Source organism: Culex pipiens, chromosome 2 (genome assembly GCF_016801865.2).
Source record: "Culex pipiens pallens isolate TS chromosome 2, TS_CPP_V2, whole genome shotgun sequence".
In the NCBI taxonomy this organism is placed as follows: Eukaryota; Metazoa; Arthropoda; class Insecta; order Diptera; family Culicidae; genus Culex; species Culex pipiens.
In genome coordinates this window covers 3639064-3660225 of record NC_068938.1, presented here as the reverse complement: position 1 = coordinate 3660225, position 21162 = coordinate 3639064, and the positions used below count along the sequence as shown (strand labels likewise).

The 21162-nt window shown below is 36.6% G+C and overlaps 1 protein-coding gene across 11 annotated transcripts in view; it reads right to left on the bottom strand.

Annotated features, from left to right (window-relative positions):
- LOC120412507 (uncharacterized) overlaps nt 1–21162 on the bottom strand; it is a 61462-nt gene that overhangs the window by 9040 nt on the left and 31260 nt on the right. For 10 of the 11 annotated variants that reach the window (XM_052708465.1, XM_052708456.1, XM_052708459.1 and 7 more), the window contains 4 exons: nt 9447–10349; nt 3181–3332; nt 1701–3106; nt 771–1563 (listed from right to left, as the gene is read on the bottom strand). In XM_052708465.1, the coding sequence (XP_052564425.1) occupies nt 771–1563; nt 1701–3106; nt 3181–3332; nt 9447–10290 (3195 nt within the window). In that variant the 5' untranslated portion in view covers nt 10291–10349. Of the gene's footprint in view, nt 1–770; nt 1564–1700; nt 3107–3180; nt 3333–9446; nt 10350–17365; nt 18221–21162 lie in introns of those variants that run through there. The other variant, XM_052708466.1, reaches the window with a different exon arrangement.

Here is a 21162-nt window from a genome sequence, read left to right as displayed (position 1 = left end):
ATACTAAAAATCCAAATGGCACACTTGCCCCACCTGAACAAGATTTTTTAAAAGCTCTCAACAAAAATAACCAAAACTAACATCATACTTTATAATAGGTGAAAGTCTAGGAAAAATAGCATGTTGATAAAATGAGCCTTAAAACGAACCCTAAGCCTTAATTTGTACTTTCCAAATATTATAAGAAAACAAAGGTTTAGAAAAAAACTTGATTCAATCTTATGCCCCGTGGCGTTTACGTCGTTTTGGCGGTTATGTGGTAGTAGAATCAGCTAATTGCATTGCTAGCAACAATTCCTCATACTGGAAATAATCAAAATTGTAAAAATTACGGCCGTACGAGCAATTGTTCCTCTTGCCCCATATGGTCGTCTTGCACCACCTTCCCCTACAACAAATGCGGTTAAATTTACGCAGTTGGTCTGTTTGTTGAAAAGAAAAATGTATTCGCGTAGAATAATTTTTCTTTTTTACAGTTGCTTTCAAATTGCTATATAATTGTTGTTTCATGACAATGAAACAACTATGTTTTTCTCTGACGTTGCCTTTTTTTTTGTTTAAATCATGCATGTTCTAGCAGCAAAACGGTGTTAAATCAGTGACAAAAACAAACAAAACGGTGGACAAAACATTAGCGGTAGCCATTGCAGGAACATCACACAATAGAATTGCACAAAAGGAAAAATGCACACGAAAACTTATAGAGCAAAAGTAAAGAAGAAGACAAACAAACACACGATGTAGTGAAATTTTGAGCTTGTGGCAAATACCTGAATAACATGCTTCCAATTGGACACCTGATGACAATGACCGCACCGGTACGGGGCACTCGGCCGCCACGACGACGACGACGACGACGCGTTCGACGCCGTTGGTGGCGAAGAAGTTCCCTTAATGCCCGTCGAATTGGTTTGGGTAGAAGGAGTGCTCACTCCGATTGTTCTACTATTGTCCACCTCACCACCACACGACACGACACTAGGAGTAGTAGTAGTAGTGGGGATAGTACTGTTACTGTTACTGAAGGAGGTGAAGGTTGAAGTTGTTCCCAACCGATTGTCATTAGCTACAACAGCCTGAGTAAGGTTTAATCCGACACCAATTAATGTAGTAGCGTTAGTAGTGGTATAATTGTTACTGGGGAAGCCAACGACGGTTCCGCCGCCGCCCCCGCCACTCGGCGGTGAATTGGCCACCGCCGTCGCAGAACCAGCACCACCGGAAGAGGAGGACCCACTATTATCCACTGTCGGGGCCGCCAAACCACCGACGACGACCCCGCGTCGGGGACTCGACGTAACCGGCACCACCAAACCCGGTGAGGACGTTGATGTTCTGGATGTGGTTGTTGCGGTTCTGAGCGGGGATAGTGTGGGGTGATGGTTGTGCGTACTGTTGTTTGTTGGCGCGGGACTTTCGGCCGAGGGCTCCGCCGAAGGTTGATCGTGCTGCTGGTGTTGGTCTTCGCACAGGTCGATCTCGGCGTCGGCGCTGGACTTGTCCGAAGAACCGCTCAGGTGGGTCGACTTGATGTGCAGCAGGACCATCTCGCGGAAGGGGTTCCTGAGGGGAAGAGGGGGAAAGCAAAATAAGCTTATTGTGCAACTGACAGACGTTCTGTTATGTTTTGGATTTTGGTCAAAACATGTCATGGAAGTATACGAATTTTTGGTAGTAAATGCACGTGGGTAAGAACTTACTTGAAATTGCACTTTTTACACTTGAAGGCCACCTTCGGTGCGGACGGAACTTCATCGTCGGTTGGGGGTAGCGTCTTGGGTAAGCCGCCGGCCATCAACGATTGCAGCATTTCTGGCTCGTACCGCGCCATCTGGTTCATGTTGGCCAGATTGAACGCCTGGGCGAGCTCCTCGCTGGAGTACATCTTGGCCAGCGAGTTGAACGCGTTCGGGCCGGCTAGCGAAGAGGACGATCCGCCCGAAGATTGATCACCGGATTTGCACATCGCCAGGTAGTCGGCCTGGTTCGCTTCCAGCATCATGGCTTTCGAGCTGGACGAAGCGTCCTTGAAGCTGTTGTCGGTGACCTTCATCAGCGTTATGTACCGGTTGTACTTGGTGTAGTTCCGCCTACCCGTTTCGTCGTTCATCAGAACGCCGGCGTTCTTGTGGCTTGGATCGCGGATCGTCTTCAGGCGGATGTGCTTCGTTATGTCCCATCGCCAGTTGGACCGGTACGCACAGAGCGAACATTCAAAGGGTTTCTTGTTCAGATGACCCACGATATGTACGTGGAAGCGGGACGCCGTTGACGCCCAGAACGAGCAATGCGGACACTTAAAGACCTTCTTCATAATCGCCGTTGATGGGGCTGGTGTTCCGTCCAGGTTGATCTTACTCGTCACTTCTCCGTACCCAGGAGCTGTCTCCACTCCGCAATATGTGTCGTTCTTACTAATGGCCGACTCGACCGTTTCCGAATCGTCTTCATCGTTGGAAAACTGTCCGGACTGCATTTCGCTGTCGTGCTCCCGAGCTTCCTGCTCCTCCAGGATCGCTTTGTTGTTCTCCAGTAGCCTCTTCCAGATGTCGATCGTCAGCGTTTCAGCGGAAAACAACTGCGGAGGTTGCTGCACCTGCTGCTGTTGCTGCTGCTGCTGCGGCGGCTCGACCTGCCCGCTTTCCTCAGGCTTCTTTTGCAGTAACAGCGCAAACAACTCATCACTGTGGAACGTCCGCAGATGCAGTGCCAGGTCGTCCGTTGTTCTCACCATGATCTGGCAGAAAATACACTGATGCTGCAGGCCGCCGCCACTCTTATCATCTTGCTGATGATGATCGGCCGTCAAGTTAATCGGACTATCGTCGTCGTCCACTATAACAACGCGATCAGCCGAGCTGCTGTTATTCTCGCCACTCGCCACCCTCGTCTTGATCGTCACCTCCGGGTTCAGGTGGTACGTCTTGCCCGCCTCCCCCGTCAGATGAAGCTGGCTAATACTGTGCAACGGAATCAGATCCGGAATGGGCCGCGGACGCTTCTTCGCCTTGGACGACGCCATCTCGCTGCCGCTGCTCCCCGCCGGGGTGATCGTCAACTGCTTGCCCTTGTCCACCAGATTGTGCTGCAACATGGCCAGCACGTCCTGTCGAAACGAACGAAAGAACACAACTCAGTGACCAGCACCAACACCTCAATCCCAGGGTGGGTTATACTCACGTTGTTAACCGAATCGCCGAGCTGGTGCGACGAAGTCGACGAGGTGCCGCCGTTATCAGTAAAGATATTTATGTTTGATGAGCCCTTCAGCTGCGACGATAACTGCTGCGCTTGCTCGGCCAGTGTTAGCCCGCCGCCGGGTTTAAAGTTGCCTGTTGCAAGAAGAGCACCCGGAGAAGAAAGAAAGACCTGCGTTAGCGCTTTTTGTGTCTACGACCGTGCTGGCTGCCCGCTGTACTGTATTAGTGCTTGCGACAACAGTTTTTGAGTACCAAGAAGAGAATAAATATATCATGTGTGTGGCGTTCGCTTGACGTAGTAGGTCTGCGCGGCGCGATAAGCCCACCGAATGGATGTTAAGTTGTGATTAGAAATATGTCGAGGTATGGATTCTTCTTCCTGGTTTGGGGGTTGAGTGGTGTTGGCTGCAAACTCAACACCAACTTGTAGCAATTTTGCAGAATTCGTCACATGTGAAGACTAGATTGCTATCAAAAGTTGGAAATCCGTACTCCTTTTTCAGATGTGACAAGATTTTCTGAAAAAAGAATCTTTTTTTTTGGAAAGCATTGCAATTTTTCAGAAGAAAAAAAAAACCTTGGAAATTGTACCATTTTGTTTTAAATCAACAACTGAAAAAGGCAGAAATATTATAATGCAGCTGCGTGTGGAACAAATTTTACATTATTTCATGAAATTTTATGTACAGTATGTAATTTTATGTATTTAATTTAAATACACTCAAAAATACATGTAAATTGTTTGAAATTAATTTTCTAAAACAATAAGGTTTCTTTTTTTTTAATTTATATTTATTCAAATTTCTTTTCCATGTACATTCATTCGGTTAAAATATTATTGAGTGTCCAATCACAAACGATGACTTTTCACCTCAATTTTAAATACTAGCAACTTTCATTTATTCATGAAATATTGTAGCTTTCGCTATTCAGTGATTTCAAATGTAGGAGGTCCTACATGTACAAAAGGAAAAAGGGATACCTTAAAACTAACTTATAAACTATATAAAGAGCGGATCAATGCAGCTGAAGAATGCCATGATTTTTGTCGAAATGCATCAATTATCTTATTGGACATAACATCCAAAGTGTCAACTTCGGCTAATTGATGAAGTTCACTGGTGCTGAACCAGGGAGGAAGTTTCAGAATCATTTTCAGAATTTTGTTCTGAATCCTCTGAAGTTTTTTCTTCCTGGTTAAGCAACAGCTTGTCCAGATCGGCACAGCATAAAGCATGGCAGGTCTGAAAATTTGTTTATAAAAAACAATAAGGTTTGAAATCGTGTTTTGTCTGTGAAATGCTCTACAAAATGGATGCTAAAAATCAATTACAGTGAACTCTTTGGCTGCCGATCTTCTCGATATCAATATTGGTCCAGCTGTCAATAAAATTTTCAGTCCCTTTTAAATATATTGCTTTGATTTTTCGTTCTATAATTTAATAAATTCCGCTCTCGACGGTCCCTTCAATATCGACTACGAGAGAGTCCACCGTAGTCTCAAAATATATTTTTGCATTTTATAATTTAAAAATGACTGTATCTCGAAGGCGTTGCATCGTACCAAAAAGTGGTCAAAAACAAACTTGTAAGAAATTGGACGGGCTTTCTGAAAAAAAAAAGAAAAAATACACTGAAAGAAAAATACACGCCACTTCTATGGGATTTTTCAATTTTTATGTTTAAAAGATAAATTTTAAGGTGAAGTTACGTTTTTTTTTCGTTCAAATTTTTTGAGGAAATAGCCTAGAATGTTACAAAAAGACTCACGAAAAATGCAGGATGGTTTGAATCTCCTTTAAAAATAAATACAAAAATCATTTACTAAAACAGTCTCGAAGTCTCCATATTGACCATTGTCCTAAGTCCAATCCTTGTGAAGATACAGCGGTTTTAAAAATAAAACTGTTGAAAATAGCTTTTTTGGTGGTTTTTGGCATTTTCTTTATGACAGACTTGATTTTTCAGTCTCAAAAATATTTTTACCGGAAAGCTCGTCCAATTTCCCATAAGACAGCTTTTCAATTTGACTCGATTTAATATTTACGTAAGATGATTTAAATACTATCCACACTGAAAAAAATATTCTGTTTTCATATATGAGCAATCCAATTGAAAAGCTGTCAAAGGCGAACTAATGCATATTTTATTCATTTCAGCTGATTGCACTTAAATTTATTTTTTTTAAAGTATTTTGAAAATATACAAACTTGATCCTCCGATTTTCACAATTAGTTGGTAGTCAATCAGATTCGTTATCTAACTGTAATGAGTTCGAATTCCGAAGGAAGTGCAATGTAAGTTTGAGGGTCAGTCCATAAATGGGTCATTATGAATTGCAAATTAATTAAGAAAACTATTTTTTGCAACTATTACAGAATTCAAACTTGAACGTTTTTTTTTTAATATTTCCAAAAATGTTTGATGAAAGTTTTTACTTTCACTCACATTGAAACGTGTGAAATTAATTTAATTATAAATTTTTTTGACCAAATTATTTGTATCCTGAGGGGATGTGGGGATCAAAATATTGATAAATCATAAGTTTTTTTTATTACCAAAAAATAAAAGGATTAGCATATAAAAGTTTAAAATAAACCTGTGGTCGACGGGATATTCTACATGATCATTCAAAATAAGTCCGCGGGCCACAAAATATCACCTCGCGGGCCACGTTTGGCCCGCGGGCCATACTTTGGTCACCCCTGGTTTACAACCTCTCATTAATTTTTCCCCCATTTTTATTTTTTCCATCATATTTTGTTTTTAGTTTGTTTTGTATTTTCTTATACAGTGGACTCTCTCGTTGTCAATATTGAAGGGACCGTCGAGAGCGGGAGTTATCAAATTATAGAACGAAAAATCAAAGCAATCTATTTGAAGGGACTGACAAATTTATTGACAGCTGGAGAAATATTGGTATCGAGAAGATCGACAGCCAGAGAGTCCACTGTATGTGCAAATTCTCCCTTTTGAGTTCCAACAATGCGTTTTTTCCTATTTCTTCATGGATGTTGGTAAAAATCATGTACTATTTCAATAAAATAGTTTAGATGAAACCACTCAATTGACGAAAAACATAATATTCTTAAGAATATGGAACTTATCTTTTGAACGCTTTTTCAAGAATACAAATTGACTAAACCTGATTTTTGCAATTCCGTCGTGAAACTATTTACTTTTCCTGTCATTCTTGAACGACCAAATGGCCTACTTTTCTGTACCAAAAATAACAGAGTCGAATAGCAGCTTTTCAAAATAAATGCTGAAAAGTTCTCCATTTCAGCACTGAAATGGGTGCTGAAAAATTGAACTTTTCAGCATTTGTTTCAAAAAGTAATACTTTTCAACATTTTTTCGATTTGAACGATTGTTTTTCGGAAATAGCAAAAAATGTTGTATGGAACTCGTTGCAAAACTTGATTTTTTCAGCACCCGTCGTATGTATCCAACTCGGTGAACCTAGGATAAATGTACAACTCGTACTGAAAAAATCGTCTTTTCGCATCTTGTTGGATTAACTTCTTTTTTGATATCAATCAACATCAACATTTTGATTGATTGAAAAATGTGGTGCCTAAAATTGAATAGTTTATGCAACAAGTCAGGATTTTTCAGCACGAGTAGTCACGACGAGTGTTGAAAAAATCGAATTGCAACGGTATGAAATCCATTTTTTTCAATTCCAATACTCTTTGAAAGGGATTTTAACTGAAACCTAAATCAAAACAAACAAATAGAACTTTTTAGCACTTATATCGAAAAGCAATACTTTTACATTCTGTTATTTTTGGTAAAGAAAAGATGATCATTTGAGATGACAGTAGAATAGTAGTTTTATGTTTTTATGTTTTTTTTGCACGTTTATGCCATTTTATATCTTTTTTTTTTAAGTTGAAGCCTAATGTCTTTGAAATTTTAAGATAAAAAAAGGGAAAATTGTTTAGAAAAAATATGATTCACTCTTATGTTTTTAAATTGTAGATTCACAGTAAAAAAATCTTCGATATATTACATCTGGTACGGGGTACATTTTTTATGTCAGCAAAAATGTGTAATTTTACCACTTTTCTGGTGTAATGTCACATTTTCAGTTCAAATTTGGTAAAATTACATCATTATAGAGGTAATATTCAACCTTCCAAAATTACACCATCCAAATTTACAAATGTTTTTACAGTGTTGTAAAAGAGTGTTTTCTAGAAACGTGAGTTGCATAGACATGAATTCAAATTTCTTTTTTTTCAATAAAATTTGAAGATTAAAATAATAAACGTCTCCCTTCCTCTATCCCCCACCTATAACCTATTTAGATTGTTTTCATGTAACTTTTTTCCTTCAGTAGATTTATTCGCAAACTTTGTTCCCAACTTTGAATTCATCAGCTGTTGAAAGGTAGTCCACATATCAGCTTAGTATTGTAACTTCATACAAGTAATGCTTAAACAACGAAATGAATGAAATGAAATGAAATTTGAGATTTGAAGATTTAAATATATCCAAAAGATATGACAATTCTCAATGAGTTCAATTATTTCTTTTCATATAAGTTAACTCTGCTTTTGGAAAAAAAACAACAACAATAACACACATGGCTCATTCTAGGGAAATGATCTTTTCTGGGGAATGGAATTCTGGAGAATGGGATAAATGTAAATGTGAAAATATTTAAGTTAAAGTCCATTCAAAGCCACAAATCGGATTTAGCATAGCATAGCATAGCATTGGTGTCTACCCGTAGCTGCTACTTCGTTATTGACCAGGACCCCCAAAAATTACTCCGTGGACCACAGATGAAAAGTAGGAACCAATCATCACCCCTTCGCAATTTTCAAAGATCCCTATCATGCTGATCAATACCGACGCCGGCCACGACCAGTGGTAAGACACGGGGAAGTGGATGGGAATGTTAGTCCGATACTTGAGTGATGGGACCGCCAAATCGACTGCGTCTCCGACAAAGTATCACATGAGTTTTGAGGGGTTAGTAAAATGGGTATGAGGTCAGGATTCACTGTGGTAGGTGATGCGACCATAAGAAATTTGTTTATCTGTTGAAATTTTAAAAATCTTAGGCAGCCGGCTGCGGAAAGATACATAATTGATTATTTAAAAAGTTTTTTTAGTCGAACGCGTGCCAACCGAGCAGTATTGCTATGGGCTGGACTTATCAGTATATTTTTACTGTCTATACGATAACGCGAGTAAATTAAAAAAAAGTTATTCTTCATAAAATGGAAAGTTTGATGAGTTAATACTTAAACTGCCCGTTGGAATACATTTTTACAATCAACAAATTTGAACTACAAGAAAAGAGGACACCACGTAACCGATTGTAATGAAATTAAAACAATAACATAAACGAACTAAACCGGCGGCGGTAGATAATATGACCGAGTGTGAATCGTTGCTTTCTGATCTTCGACGCTAGAAGAACTTAATTTTAAACTCAATCCCGTATTTTTTTACTTCTTACCGTCGGCGTGCCATCCGAGCAACGATGCTATGGGAAGGGCTTTCAAAACGAAATGAAATTCAACATATACACGACAACGCGAAGCCTTCTATCAAAAATTCAAAGAACTTCCACTACTTTCTCGCGGCCATTCAAAGCCACAAATCGGATTTTCATCCAAACTTTGGCAAAGTCGGGTATGTATATTCGAGAGAAAAAACTAATTTTTAGCTATTTTCAACTGTTTTAATATTTTAAATTTTAGCTTTTGCCAACTACTTGGTCAAGGTTCAAGGTGTTACTCCTGAAAGGAACTAGAATACATAAGAACGAACCAAGAAGGTTTAGTTTTTATCTCAATCCATGAGATTACCTGTGAAATTGTCATAGTGAATTGATGATGACTTCTACAAAAAACAGTCTTGTGCAGCGAGGTTATTCGAAGTCAAAAGACAACAACAAAGTGTGATTTAATTTCAAGCTTTTCTATGGTTCCAGCCAATTTCCAAGGTTTTTGAGTTGTTTTTTTCTTCTCTTGCCGATTCCAATGTAAGAATATCCAATTACCTCAACATGAATTAAAAGAAACGAAAAATTGTGAATTGATTATTTAAAAATAAAATTAATTAAAACTAAAATTATTTTTATTTTCAAATTTATTTTTTTAAGTATATTTGTTTTTTTTAAATCCATGGAACACACTGTTCTACAAACAAAGTATCAATCATCTCCAGCATTCTCTCCGACTTACTAAACCTACACGAAAAATGCAACAATAACTGCATTCTTACCTGGGAAAAAGAGTGAATTCTCCGTAGAACTGTCACCCCCGCCAACTCCTCCCCCACTGCCGCCGCCACTGCCCCCATTCACCCCACTGAACATTTTACTCAGATTGCTCTTCATCAGCTGGTTAATGTAGTTTGCACTGCTGCTCAGACTGTACTGAGATTCACTTGGTCCACTTCCGCTCCCACCAACCCCACCCCCACTTCCGCCACCGGGCGTCACCGGGTTGTTGTTGTTCATTTTGAACTTGTTCTTCTTGAAAAACTCCTTCCGGAAGGTTCCGCGCCGTCGCGAGCTAAACGGAGTCTTGATGCCGTCCGTCGAGCCGTGGACCATCTTCATGTGGCGCACCAGCTTCTGGTAGTGCCGGGACGCGTACAGGCACCGTTTGCACTCGTTGATGATGATCTTCTCGCCGTGCACATCCCGCAAGTGGGTCAGATATTTGCGTGGATTCTGCGTAAAGTACGTGCAGTTGCTGCACGAGTAATTCCGCTTGATCTTGCACTGGGGCAGCTGTTGCTCGGCGCACTCACTTGTACTATTGTTGTTGATGCTGTTATTGTTGTTACGAACCCCGCCGCCGGAATCACTCTTCCCCGAACTGTCCTCGAGAATCAGCCCAAACTTGCTGAGGTCTTCCTCGCCCGAAAGAAGCTTGAAACTGTCCGCGTACGAAGCCCGGCTCGATGGCCTCGACTGGGATTGCTGCTGCTGATGATGATGATCCTTGCCGGAGGATGCGCTGTTGTTGTTGTTGCTGCTGAGAAACACTTCTTCACCGCTGACGACACGTCGCACGATCAGTTTGTCCCCGTCGCGCTGGACCATCGACGGGGCGTCCATGCTTCAGGGTTGGCCGAGCGGCAGGGCCGTGCGCCGCAGAGCTTCCGGCTAGGGACGTCCTGGAAAGGTGCGGGAAAGGTGGAAGGAAATTTGGTTAGTTATTGGTTGATTTTGAATAATTTTGTTAATATTAAAAAGATGATCGTGTTTTAGTTTCAGTGAGTTGCGAACCAGATTTACTATGTTAGTCTGAACTAATGTGGATTAAAAGAACCTTTACCTGTATAATTTAAAGAAACCCATGAAATCCCTTGCAGGATTGGAACAAATTATTTTGCATTAAAATAAGTTTTTTTTTTATTTTGTATGGGTTGGAAATTTTACTTGTTTATGTGTCTTTGCTAATGTTTCGAAAAATGGCATATTTAAAGGGGTCAATTTTGGCTGTGTTTTCTGCTAACATTTCCTATATTTACAGTAAAATGAAGTATGCAGTATTTTATTAGTATCCCTGACTATGCCTCTTCGCATTTTTTTACAATTTAAATGATAATGGTGCCATTTTATAGCAGAAAATGCGAAAAACAAGCAAAAAATTGAAAAAAGTGACTGTAAAAACATGATAAAATTAGATAGGCAAAATGTAATGATAAGAGGTGGTAGAATGGGTCAAATACTACCAAAAACAAACATAAACTATACAAGATAAATGCAAATTAAAATACTAAAAATGAAACAAGAAAAATATAAAACAAGAGAAGTAAAGTTTTTCGTAGAACAAAAGTTGCTCAAAATGACATCCTAAACAAGGGAAAAATAAAAATTCTCGAAAAAAAAATTTGGGTAGTAGAGGGTTAAAACAAACCGAATTTTTCTTGCAAATTATGATTGGATAGAATTTTTTTTTTAATAGAATCATTTGCTGTCACCATTTCTAGATGTAATAAATATCACCATATTGTTTTCTAGTGAATAACTTTATCAAACATTTTACATGAATGTAAAAATATATATTTAAGTTACGAAAAGAACATTTTTCTAAACTTTTTAGCCATAGTAATGGATATTTTTTCCGCCAGGTTATGATTTTTTCCATTTTTTTTATGAAAAATGGCAATTTTACTCGAAAAAATGGTTGGTCTTCAGTTCAGACAGACATTTCAAATAGGTCAAATATACAATAAAATGCTTTTTTGAAATGTTAGAGTTGTTTCCAATATTCATTTTTAGCATTGAAAATAGGACCATTAGTTTCTGGTACAGTTCAGACTCGATTATCCGAAGTCTCGATTATCCGACATTTCGATTATCCGAAGGTTTGTATAGGACTTCGGATAATCGAAGCATGAAAAAAAATCTTACTTTAAACATCAAATTCGAGTTTTGCGACTTCAATTTAGTCAGGTTTGAATACTTGATTGCCATTTAACGGTGCACATCAACCAGTGCTTTTGCACTCATATTATTGTTGTATACATTTTAGTATTTTCGAATCTAAAGAAAATATCGATTTATTTTTTTCATCCCAAAAAAACAACAAAAAAAATATTTTTTTATAATCAACGATCCGTAACTTGGTCCGTAAGTTCAACAATTTTGGAATAAGAAGACAACAACTTCCTTGGTGCTGTGTACACTTAAACTGAAAAATTCAATTTTTTAATATTTTAACATCGTCATTTTGGCCGCCATTTTGGATTTCAAAATACTAAATCATTTTGAGTAGTTTTTGGGTCATACTTAAGCTCAATCATCAAAAATAAGATAGCAAAAAATCTAATCAAAAATAAGGCTACGAAAAAACTTATTTTTCGTGATTCCATTATCCGAAATGATTTTTTTCCGAGGCCTTCGGATAATCGTGTCTGGACTGTACTAGGCTGTTAGGATTAAACATAAAAATCCAATCTTCAATGGCTTCTTAAATTTTATTGAAAATTTTCAAAAGTTAAAAAAAAAATAGTTCCAGGAATGGATTGGATTTTATTTTATGTGTTTTTATCATGAAAACGGTGCACTTTATCAAACAATCTGTAAAGTTATTTTCGGTTGCAGATATGATTTTTTTTGAGTAAAATTTCTATTATTTCAAAAATTATAAATTTGCTTTTTTTTCATTTCCCATATAAAAAATGGATTTTGGGAAATTGTTGTATTTTTATGAAAAAAGTATGTTAACTGCCAACTGTTTTTCCTAGTACCATTTTTTCTGATCAGTTCTTATCAATTAATAACTTTGTTGAATACACCAAACCGAGAAAATACTTTCAGGACAGACTAACGAATATTTACGTACAATTTTGGACAGCTGCATAAAATTGTATGAAGCTTTGTATGGGTGAATCTATGACACGAAATGGCTTCTTTGGTCATAAGAAGGTCCCCTATAAAGTTTGAGCCAAATGAAAAATACAATGCATACAAATTCACTAAATCGTCCGATTTCTCTAAGAATTCTTCAATTGTCGATACAAAAGCTAAAAAGTGGAATTGTTTTTTTTTTGTTAATTAGTTAATACTTTTTTTTCGATTTGTGGTTCCAACATTCAAAATAAGTAAAAAGCCTAAAAGGGTCACATAGTTTACAATCGATTGTACAATTTTGTTCAATGAATATTACGATTTTTCAGCCGTAATTAAAATCTGGACAAATGAACAATGAAATCTTATAATTAATAATCGATTTCTGAGTCATCGTCCACCCACCGAAATGGCTCTCTTTTGCGCCTCAATATTCTTTTTCCTGTGAAATCTAATCATCTCCGCAGCATCCTTCCCTTGTTCGCGCGATAAGGCCGAAGTCGCCGCCGAAAACCTAAACAACCAACAACCGCCAACCACTCGTCATTTCACAACATTTCCCAAGAATAAAACACCATCCAGAAGAACCGTGTTTTTCACTGCCTGTGTCGTGTGCTCGTGTGTTATTGCCTCTTGACTCGACTCTGCTCGGTTGCTCTCTTTTCGTTTTTCCCCGTGGTTCAACGGAACGTGCTTTCTTCGCTCATCCTGCCTCAACTAGTGTGAAGAGTAGTGAGCAGCAGCAGATCGAATAAACAAACTGGGCCAAAGGTTCCCAAAACAAATTACATCACACCAACACCAACACCAATATATAGGCGTTCGTACTAACTCGGGATGGTTTACTCAAACTACTAAGAGAACGAAACGAGCACACAGCATCCAACAAACCCAGAAGCAGAAGATCTTTGTGATATTACTGCTTGTTGGCTGGTTGGAGCACGAAAGGGGCTTATATCTCCATTCGAGATTTGATTGGGGTAAAACAACACTCTTTTCTCGAGAATTTCTGATCTGATTTTCACCACTCTAACTTGTCGTTGTGTATGCTCTCATTTCACCAGAAATTCATCAATGACGATGGTGAGGAACTTTGCTGCTGATAGTTAGAAACAGAAGCAGAAGCAGCACTCGTCGTCGTCATACAGCCGCCACCGTTGCGTTGAAGAGTAGATTAGGTTATGCAAACTGCCACTAATTCTGCTTTCCTGCGTGTCGTGTGCTGGTCTCTCCCGTCATCTTCGTCGTCGTCGTCAGTTATTACAGTTTTTGAGTGTGTTTGAATTGGAGGTTGATTCAAGATTTAAGGACTCATTCGAAGCAAAATTTCATGATGTCATCTGTTCTAGATTTTCCCCAGGAATTCTCATGATATTGAAATTTTTCATGATTCTGAGTGATCTATTTTGAGAACTATTAAACTTAACTTTCATGTTTGTTTTCTATCTGTGTTCCAAAATATATAATTAAAATTAGATGGTTAAATATGTCCGCATTTTAAAATAAACAAACAAACATTGAAATACTTATTCAAAACTGTTGACAAACAATTGCCCAATATTCAATGATAAATTTTCATATATTTATGGCCTTTGCAATTTTACTGAAAAAACTTGCTGCTTTTGAAGCTTATACACTTTGTTTACAAATACAATGAAAACTCGATTATCCTTAAAAAATATATATAAATTGAAATAGCAAGCCACAAGGCTCAACAAATTTTTGTAATCTTTAATCCGACTGAAACTGTTTTGGTGCCTTCGGTATGCCCAAAGAAGCCATTTTGCATCATTAGTTTGTCCATATAATTTTCCATACAAATTTGGCAGCTATCCATACAAAAACGATGTATGAAAATTCAAAAATCTGTATCTTTTGAAGGAATTTTTTGATCGATTTGGTGTCTTCGGCAAAGTTGTAGGTTAGATACGGACTACAAAAAATGATACCGGTGCCTCTTATCAAAATTTCACTAAGGTACTTTTTGATTAAAAAATTCATAACTCGGTCAAAAAAATTTTATCCCTTCTGAAAATTTCAGAAAATTTCTGAAAAGTTGGCATTTGATATCCTCTAAAACATATTAAAAAATAAGAAAAATAAAAAAAAAGTTTTTTTTTTGTAAATCAAGTTTCAGTGACAAAAAGTTAAATAAAAAATCACAATTTTTTTACCGTGTATTACTTTTTTCCAGTGTAGTCCACATCCATACCTACAACTTTGCCGAATACACAAAATCGATCAGAAGATTCCTTCAAAAATACATATTTTTGAATTTTCATACATCATTTTTGTATGGACAGCTGCCAAATTTGTATGGAAAATTATATGGACAAACTAATAATGCAAAATGGCTTCTTTGGGCATGCTGAAAGCACCAAAAAAGTTTCAATCGGATTAAAAAATACAAAAAAAATCGAATGACCGAAATCTGAGAGAACTGCTCACTAGTTCAGTTGTTTTGCAATCATTAGTTTTCAAAAAACAATTTGACGAAAACATAAAAAAATACCGAAAAAAAATTGCGGTCGAAAATTTACAAAAAAATCTAATGATTTTTGAATAAACCTAAACATTCTAAAAATGATTCTAAATGCAGGGGAATGCATTTAAAATAGATTTCAGCTAATTGGACTTGTATTTCGAAGTTGACATAAACTTTTTTGAATATTTGTGTCAACCCAACTCAAAAAAAAAACAGCGTCCAATTCTCATTGCCAATGAATGAAAGTATCGTAAAACTTTCCAATTTTTGGAATAAAAATATTTCCACCTAAATTTTTTAAATCGTCCTCAAAAACACTTATGTTCGACCATATTAAATGTTATGATTCATTTGAAAAAAAAAATTGTTTGAATGGTTGGAAAATTTCACAATAATTTCATTTTTTTGCTTTGAATTCGAACGCATATTGGCTGAGTTAAAGTCTCTAAAAAATTGACGTTATTTTGATGATGTAAAAACTGTTCAGGTTCGCAAGAATGAAAAATTTTATTGAATAGTACAGAATAAAGAATCAATATTTTAGAAAGCACTGAAATTTCTTAATAATTTTTAATATTTCTTGCTTGATTTAAATTTTTTTCATGTTTTTTAAAGACTGCGCACATGTGAAACAGTGGAAATCTAACAAAAATATTACGGAAACAACAGCAACCTATTTTTATTTAATCGAAAACTTTTGAAGCTTTTTTAATATTTTTAAGATCTGGTCATGTTGAAAAAAAAAGGTAAAAAACTCGTACGAATATTATTGAAATAATTACCTATAAATTACATTCGCATTCGCATGGAGATGGTGATCTTAGCGGGTTGCAGACTGGATTTCGTCATGTATATGTGATGATTGTCCAGCCCAAGTTGCTTAGAAATTGATTAAAGGGAATTAAAACCAATTCTACCAGAACAGGACAGGCAGCACCATGAAAGCCATCCATTGCCGGCCGCTCCCATCTCCACCATAAATCGGATGCTGCTGTTGAGATAGTTATTATTTAGCTGATGTAATTTTTGAAATATTTATCCCGACGCGAATGTTTGTTAATGGTCCAATATTCGACAGTCGGCTGCGGAAATAAAGGACCCGATGAGTAAATGTACCTTTTATTACTGACACATACATATAATTCTATCTAGCTACTCTCAACCATAATTACTTTCAGAAATATGTTCTTTTGATTACAACCGGATTGTTTTGATAACTGTACTCTTTGAAGAGTTAACGCATAGTCACGATAAAATAGCTGAACAGTCCTAAAAAGTAGATCGATAAATTTAAATTAATCCTGAACACATCGAAAAATTACTACCGCGTAATTACCTATAAATTACCTTGAAAAAAATTACGGAACTGTGAATATTTGAACAAAATGGAACAACTCACAGAATTTTTTTGGAATAAAAGTAAAAAATTATATTGAAGGAATATTGTACCATGTTTGGTAGATAAACTTTATCAAGAACTGGGCATGTTTGCAAGAATGAAAAATTAACAAAATTATCACTTATGTTTGGATTAAGAATTTTCTCGTAAAACTTTTAAAGAAAAATGTCCTATTTATTTCGAATTCAAAGTCATATTGCTGAACTGATTTCGGTAGATCCCTGGTAGATTTTCTTGGAATAATTCGTAAGCATCAAACTGTCAAAATTCTACCAAATAATTGAACACATTGGACCACATAAAAATTGGATAGAAAAGTATTAACCGTGATCATTTTTTGACTTTACTTTTTAAAATAACAGATTTTTTTCTCCGAAACATTTTTTAGAGCTCTCCAAAAGTATTTCTGGAGTTTTTTTTTTGAAAAGGTCGAATAAACCAAATGTTCACTTTTTGCTTTTTAGTTGTTTTTCAATACCCCTGGCTCAATGTGGTTCCAAAAACACCCAAAAAGTAAAAGCTGGAAATTTGGACCATTTCATAAAAATAAAAGTTGTACAAAGCAAAGTCTCTAGACTTTTTTTAGCACTGCCAAATTAATTTTAAAACGTCAATTTGCGAGGTCGGATTCTTTGGTGTTTTTTTTTATTTCGTATTTTGTAGACAAGTTGCAAAATTGCATTACTTGAATCGCATTCTTTGCAGATCCTTGCCTCTCGTCAGTACGATCATATCTTGAACCAGTCTAGATTCTACCCCTTGGCAAGCGGTCATATTTATAATAATGAATGCAGTGACACGGTGCTGAAGTGAGAACGCATTCCAACCCGCAGTCAGTATGGAGTTCTTCTCCGAATTAATAATTTTTCCTTCAGTCCAATACAATATCGCACCGAGTACCTCTCCAAACCGGCAATTGAATAGTCTTCTTCCTCGAAATCGATACGTACCATCTTGGCCAGTCGTAACATTCGAAGGTCATGCCATGAATCAGTAAAGTTGTTGGGTTGGAAAAACTTTGCCTCTTTGGGAAAATTGCTTTCCTTCTTGTTTGGTACGGTGCTTCGCGGAATTAGCAGACACCTTCCACCCCCAACTTCATCACCACCCCTTTCTTCGTTTCTTTGGCACACACTTTGGCTCGTTGGCACTGTCCTTGTAACAGCACCACCACCAATGCAGGCGCTCTTCTTCTGCTTGTTCGTCCTTCCCTCTTCAGGGCATCAAGGATGATGATCTTTTGCACACGGTTCAAACAACAACCTTTCACGCGGGGAGTTATGTCCTGAACTCCACCACCACTTTTGTTATGCAAGTTTGAAGTGTTCAAATCTCGGTTTACTGTACTGTTCTGATGATGATCTTCGAGGTTTTTCTCCACTTTTCAGCCAAGATTTCCCAACTTTTCACCTCTCAGCAGCAGCTCAAAATGTCTCTCTTCTTTTTTCTCACTTGGCAGCAGTTGTTCACCCGCTGATGTACGAGCAACTATAACAGTGCTGCTACTGCTTCTACTACTTCTGGTGCTTCTGGCTTCAGCTTTTCTGCTGGTGGTGGATCTCTTCAGCTATGAATACATTTAGGAGCATGCGCAGAAGGTCCTCTTCCGTCCGTCCGACCGTTCGTTCGTTCGTTCGGTCGGTCGTCAACGCTTTCCTCCCGACCCGGTCGCTGGCAAGCAGTTGCTTCGTTCCGTTTCTTGGTCTTTCTCCTGCTTCTGCTTCTTCTTCTCTTCCCTTAGTTTGTTGTTGTTGTGTGTACGTTAACTCCGAAGCATCCCTCTTGGTGGTGGCGGTGTTGAGCACACAACATACGGCGCGCGGTGTGGTGGACGGACGACGACGACGTTCTGCGTTGCAGGGTTAGCAGCAGCACAATCAGCAGTGTAATAGGAGGAGGTGTGTGCGATATGAAAATTTGGTGGGGTGTTTGTGGAACCGCCGCGGTGGGTGAGGTAGGGATGCCCAAGGGATTATTTATACTAGTTTTTTATATTATTTTTCAAAATTTACACATTTAGGACTGTAAATTCAACCAACCAGTTGATTTCTGAGATGTTTAATTTTATGTTTATCCTACTTTACTCTAACAGTGGCTTTTATAAACAAATAATTTGTTTAAATCGGTCAGAAATATCAGTAAATCAAAGTGTCGCACTACAATTTTGGTTAATTCTGCAATACAAATATTCTGTGTAGTTACTTAAACTTTCCACGACCCCAGTATATCCAGTACACCGTTAGTCGAATCCCATCCCCTACCAGTCAGGATTCCCAGTGAGCAGATTTACTCTTTGAAGGGATCTGACTTTGCCGAGCCAGACAGAAATCGAACCCATCATCTTCTGCTTACAAGGCAAAATCCGTAACCTCACGAGTCACGACCACGGCAGCTCGACAGCATCTTTAAATTTAGATTGATTTTGATTTTGAAAACATTGATTTAAATTCAAAGTCATCAAATCACAAAATCATAATCATTGTTTTTTACTTGTTCGTTGTGACTTTGACAATGTTTTGAAAAATAAAAACACATATTTTCCTGATGTCTACTTTGGCCACATTTTAAACTAGAAATTTCTTTGTGAGTTTTCAACGTATAAAGAAGTCATTTTGCATCATTGGTTTTTCCATGCAAGTCTCCATACAATTTTGAGGGCTGGTTATGCAACATAGGTTTGTATTGTTGAAACTATGTCTCTGAGAAGGGATTTTATGATCGATTTGGTGTCTTCGGCAGATTTATAGGTTATGTTTAGGACTTTTCAGAAAATGGAAAGGAAACTCATTTTACTATATAATTTTTTATGACTGAAAGTTGAATTCCTAAAATACGTATTTATTTCATTTTCATATTTTTTTTATTTGTTAGAGTGGACTAAAAAGGCATCTTTAGAGTCATATTATATGATGACACCATGCAGGGTGGCCACTGTAGTCGAAAAAAAACTGGAATCCGCTAAGGCCGATGCAAATATTTAAAAAAGTTTTTGTCCCTCGGCCCTGGCCGCGGTCAAGGGGGGGGCAAAAAAATAAAAAAATATAAAAATTTAAATAACAAGCCATAATTTTCACATTTAAATGAAAAAAGTGTTTTAAAATGCATTTTACACTAGTTCAATTGTTTTGCAATCATTAGTTTTCAAAAAATCTTAGATCTGACAAAAACTAAAATTGTATCGAAAAAAAAGATTTTGCGTCGAAAATTTTCAAAAAATCTTAAGATTTTTTAATAAACCCAAACATGCTAAAAATGATTTTAAACGCAGAAGAATGTATTTTAATTTGATTTCAGCTGGTTGCACTTGAATTTTCATTGAAATTTTGAAGTTTATTGTAAAAATATTTTTTTTGCCCCCTGATTTTTCGGGCCAATTTTGAAGGGGGGGGGGGGGGTGACAAAAACTTTTAAAAATATTTGTACCAGCCTAAATTCTGTAAAAAAACGAGAATTAGATATATTTTTTCTTTTGTTTTTCTAAATTTTAAGATTTTAGTATTAAAATTAATTAAAATTAAATCTTTAGAATTTTTTGAATAATTTTGCAATATTTTGTTCAATTGAATTGAAAATCATAGAAGTTGTTGTTTTCTTTTTTTTCAAAATTGACTTACTTACGTACCCAATCCTGCAACAATTAGATTGGAATAATAGTCAAACTTTGTTGAAAATTTGAAATAATTTTGAATACAATACTTCATGGAATTTATTCAAAATTAGATCGATAATTTCCGTGGTTTCAAAATACTAAAATGTGTGCAACAAAAATCTCTGTGAAAAGTCCTGGTTTTCTGTACAGCTATTCTTGTAATTAATGTGTTTTTCTGAAATTTCAATCAAAAGTAAGCTGATAGATCTATTTTTCTCAGTTAGATTGAAATAACGTAACGACATTTTTTTTTTAATTTTTATTTGTCTCACAAAAACTTGTGTAAAGTATTCAAATTTATTTCCTAAAAAATTGCGCATAAAATAAAAGATAAAGCATGAATTCTTATTAGCCACTGAGTTGTTTTTTTTAAATAAGATTGAAAACATTCAAGTACCGAGAAATTTAAAATCAACAAATTTAAGTTTTTTAAGATTTTTTAAGACGCGAAGCCCAGGCGTTCCTTGAAAAAAAAAGTGTTGATAAAATTTAGTTATTTTTAACTATTTAACATTCCTATTTCATTTCCCATTAAAATCAAGGTTCAAAAACTCAATGTGTGGCAATGTTTAAAATGAACCTGAAATTTGATGTTTTTTTATATTTTCGAAATTATGAGTGCTTTCATGCGTCAAATACATTGTTTTATCAAGTTTTTTTTTTATTTTTACAGCTTGTGTTTCTTATTAATTAAATTTTTTTTCGGTTGACTTTTTGTAAACAGTTTTTGCACTCATTTTTGGGTGAAAAATTCCTTTTATTGAAGTCTATTAAAGTCAGGAAAAAGTCGGAAATTCGAAAAATGGAATTAAAGTGGCCTTGGCCTTGGTGATGGAGCAAAATCTAATTTAGGTGATATGAATTAAAAACTATTTTACATGAATGTTTGCTTTTAATTGATTTCTAAAAATAAATCAATTCAATTTTTAAAAAAATCTGTGAAATCTTTATCAATAATATCACAACATACTTGTTTTTCAATTTTTCCCTGGGCTTTGTCATAATGAGTGTCATAGGTTTGATGCTTGTTTGGCAAAGAGTATGATTTGATTCGATGTGGAATTAAAATCGAAGTGTTCAGTATATTGCTGAAGCTTC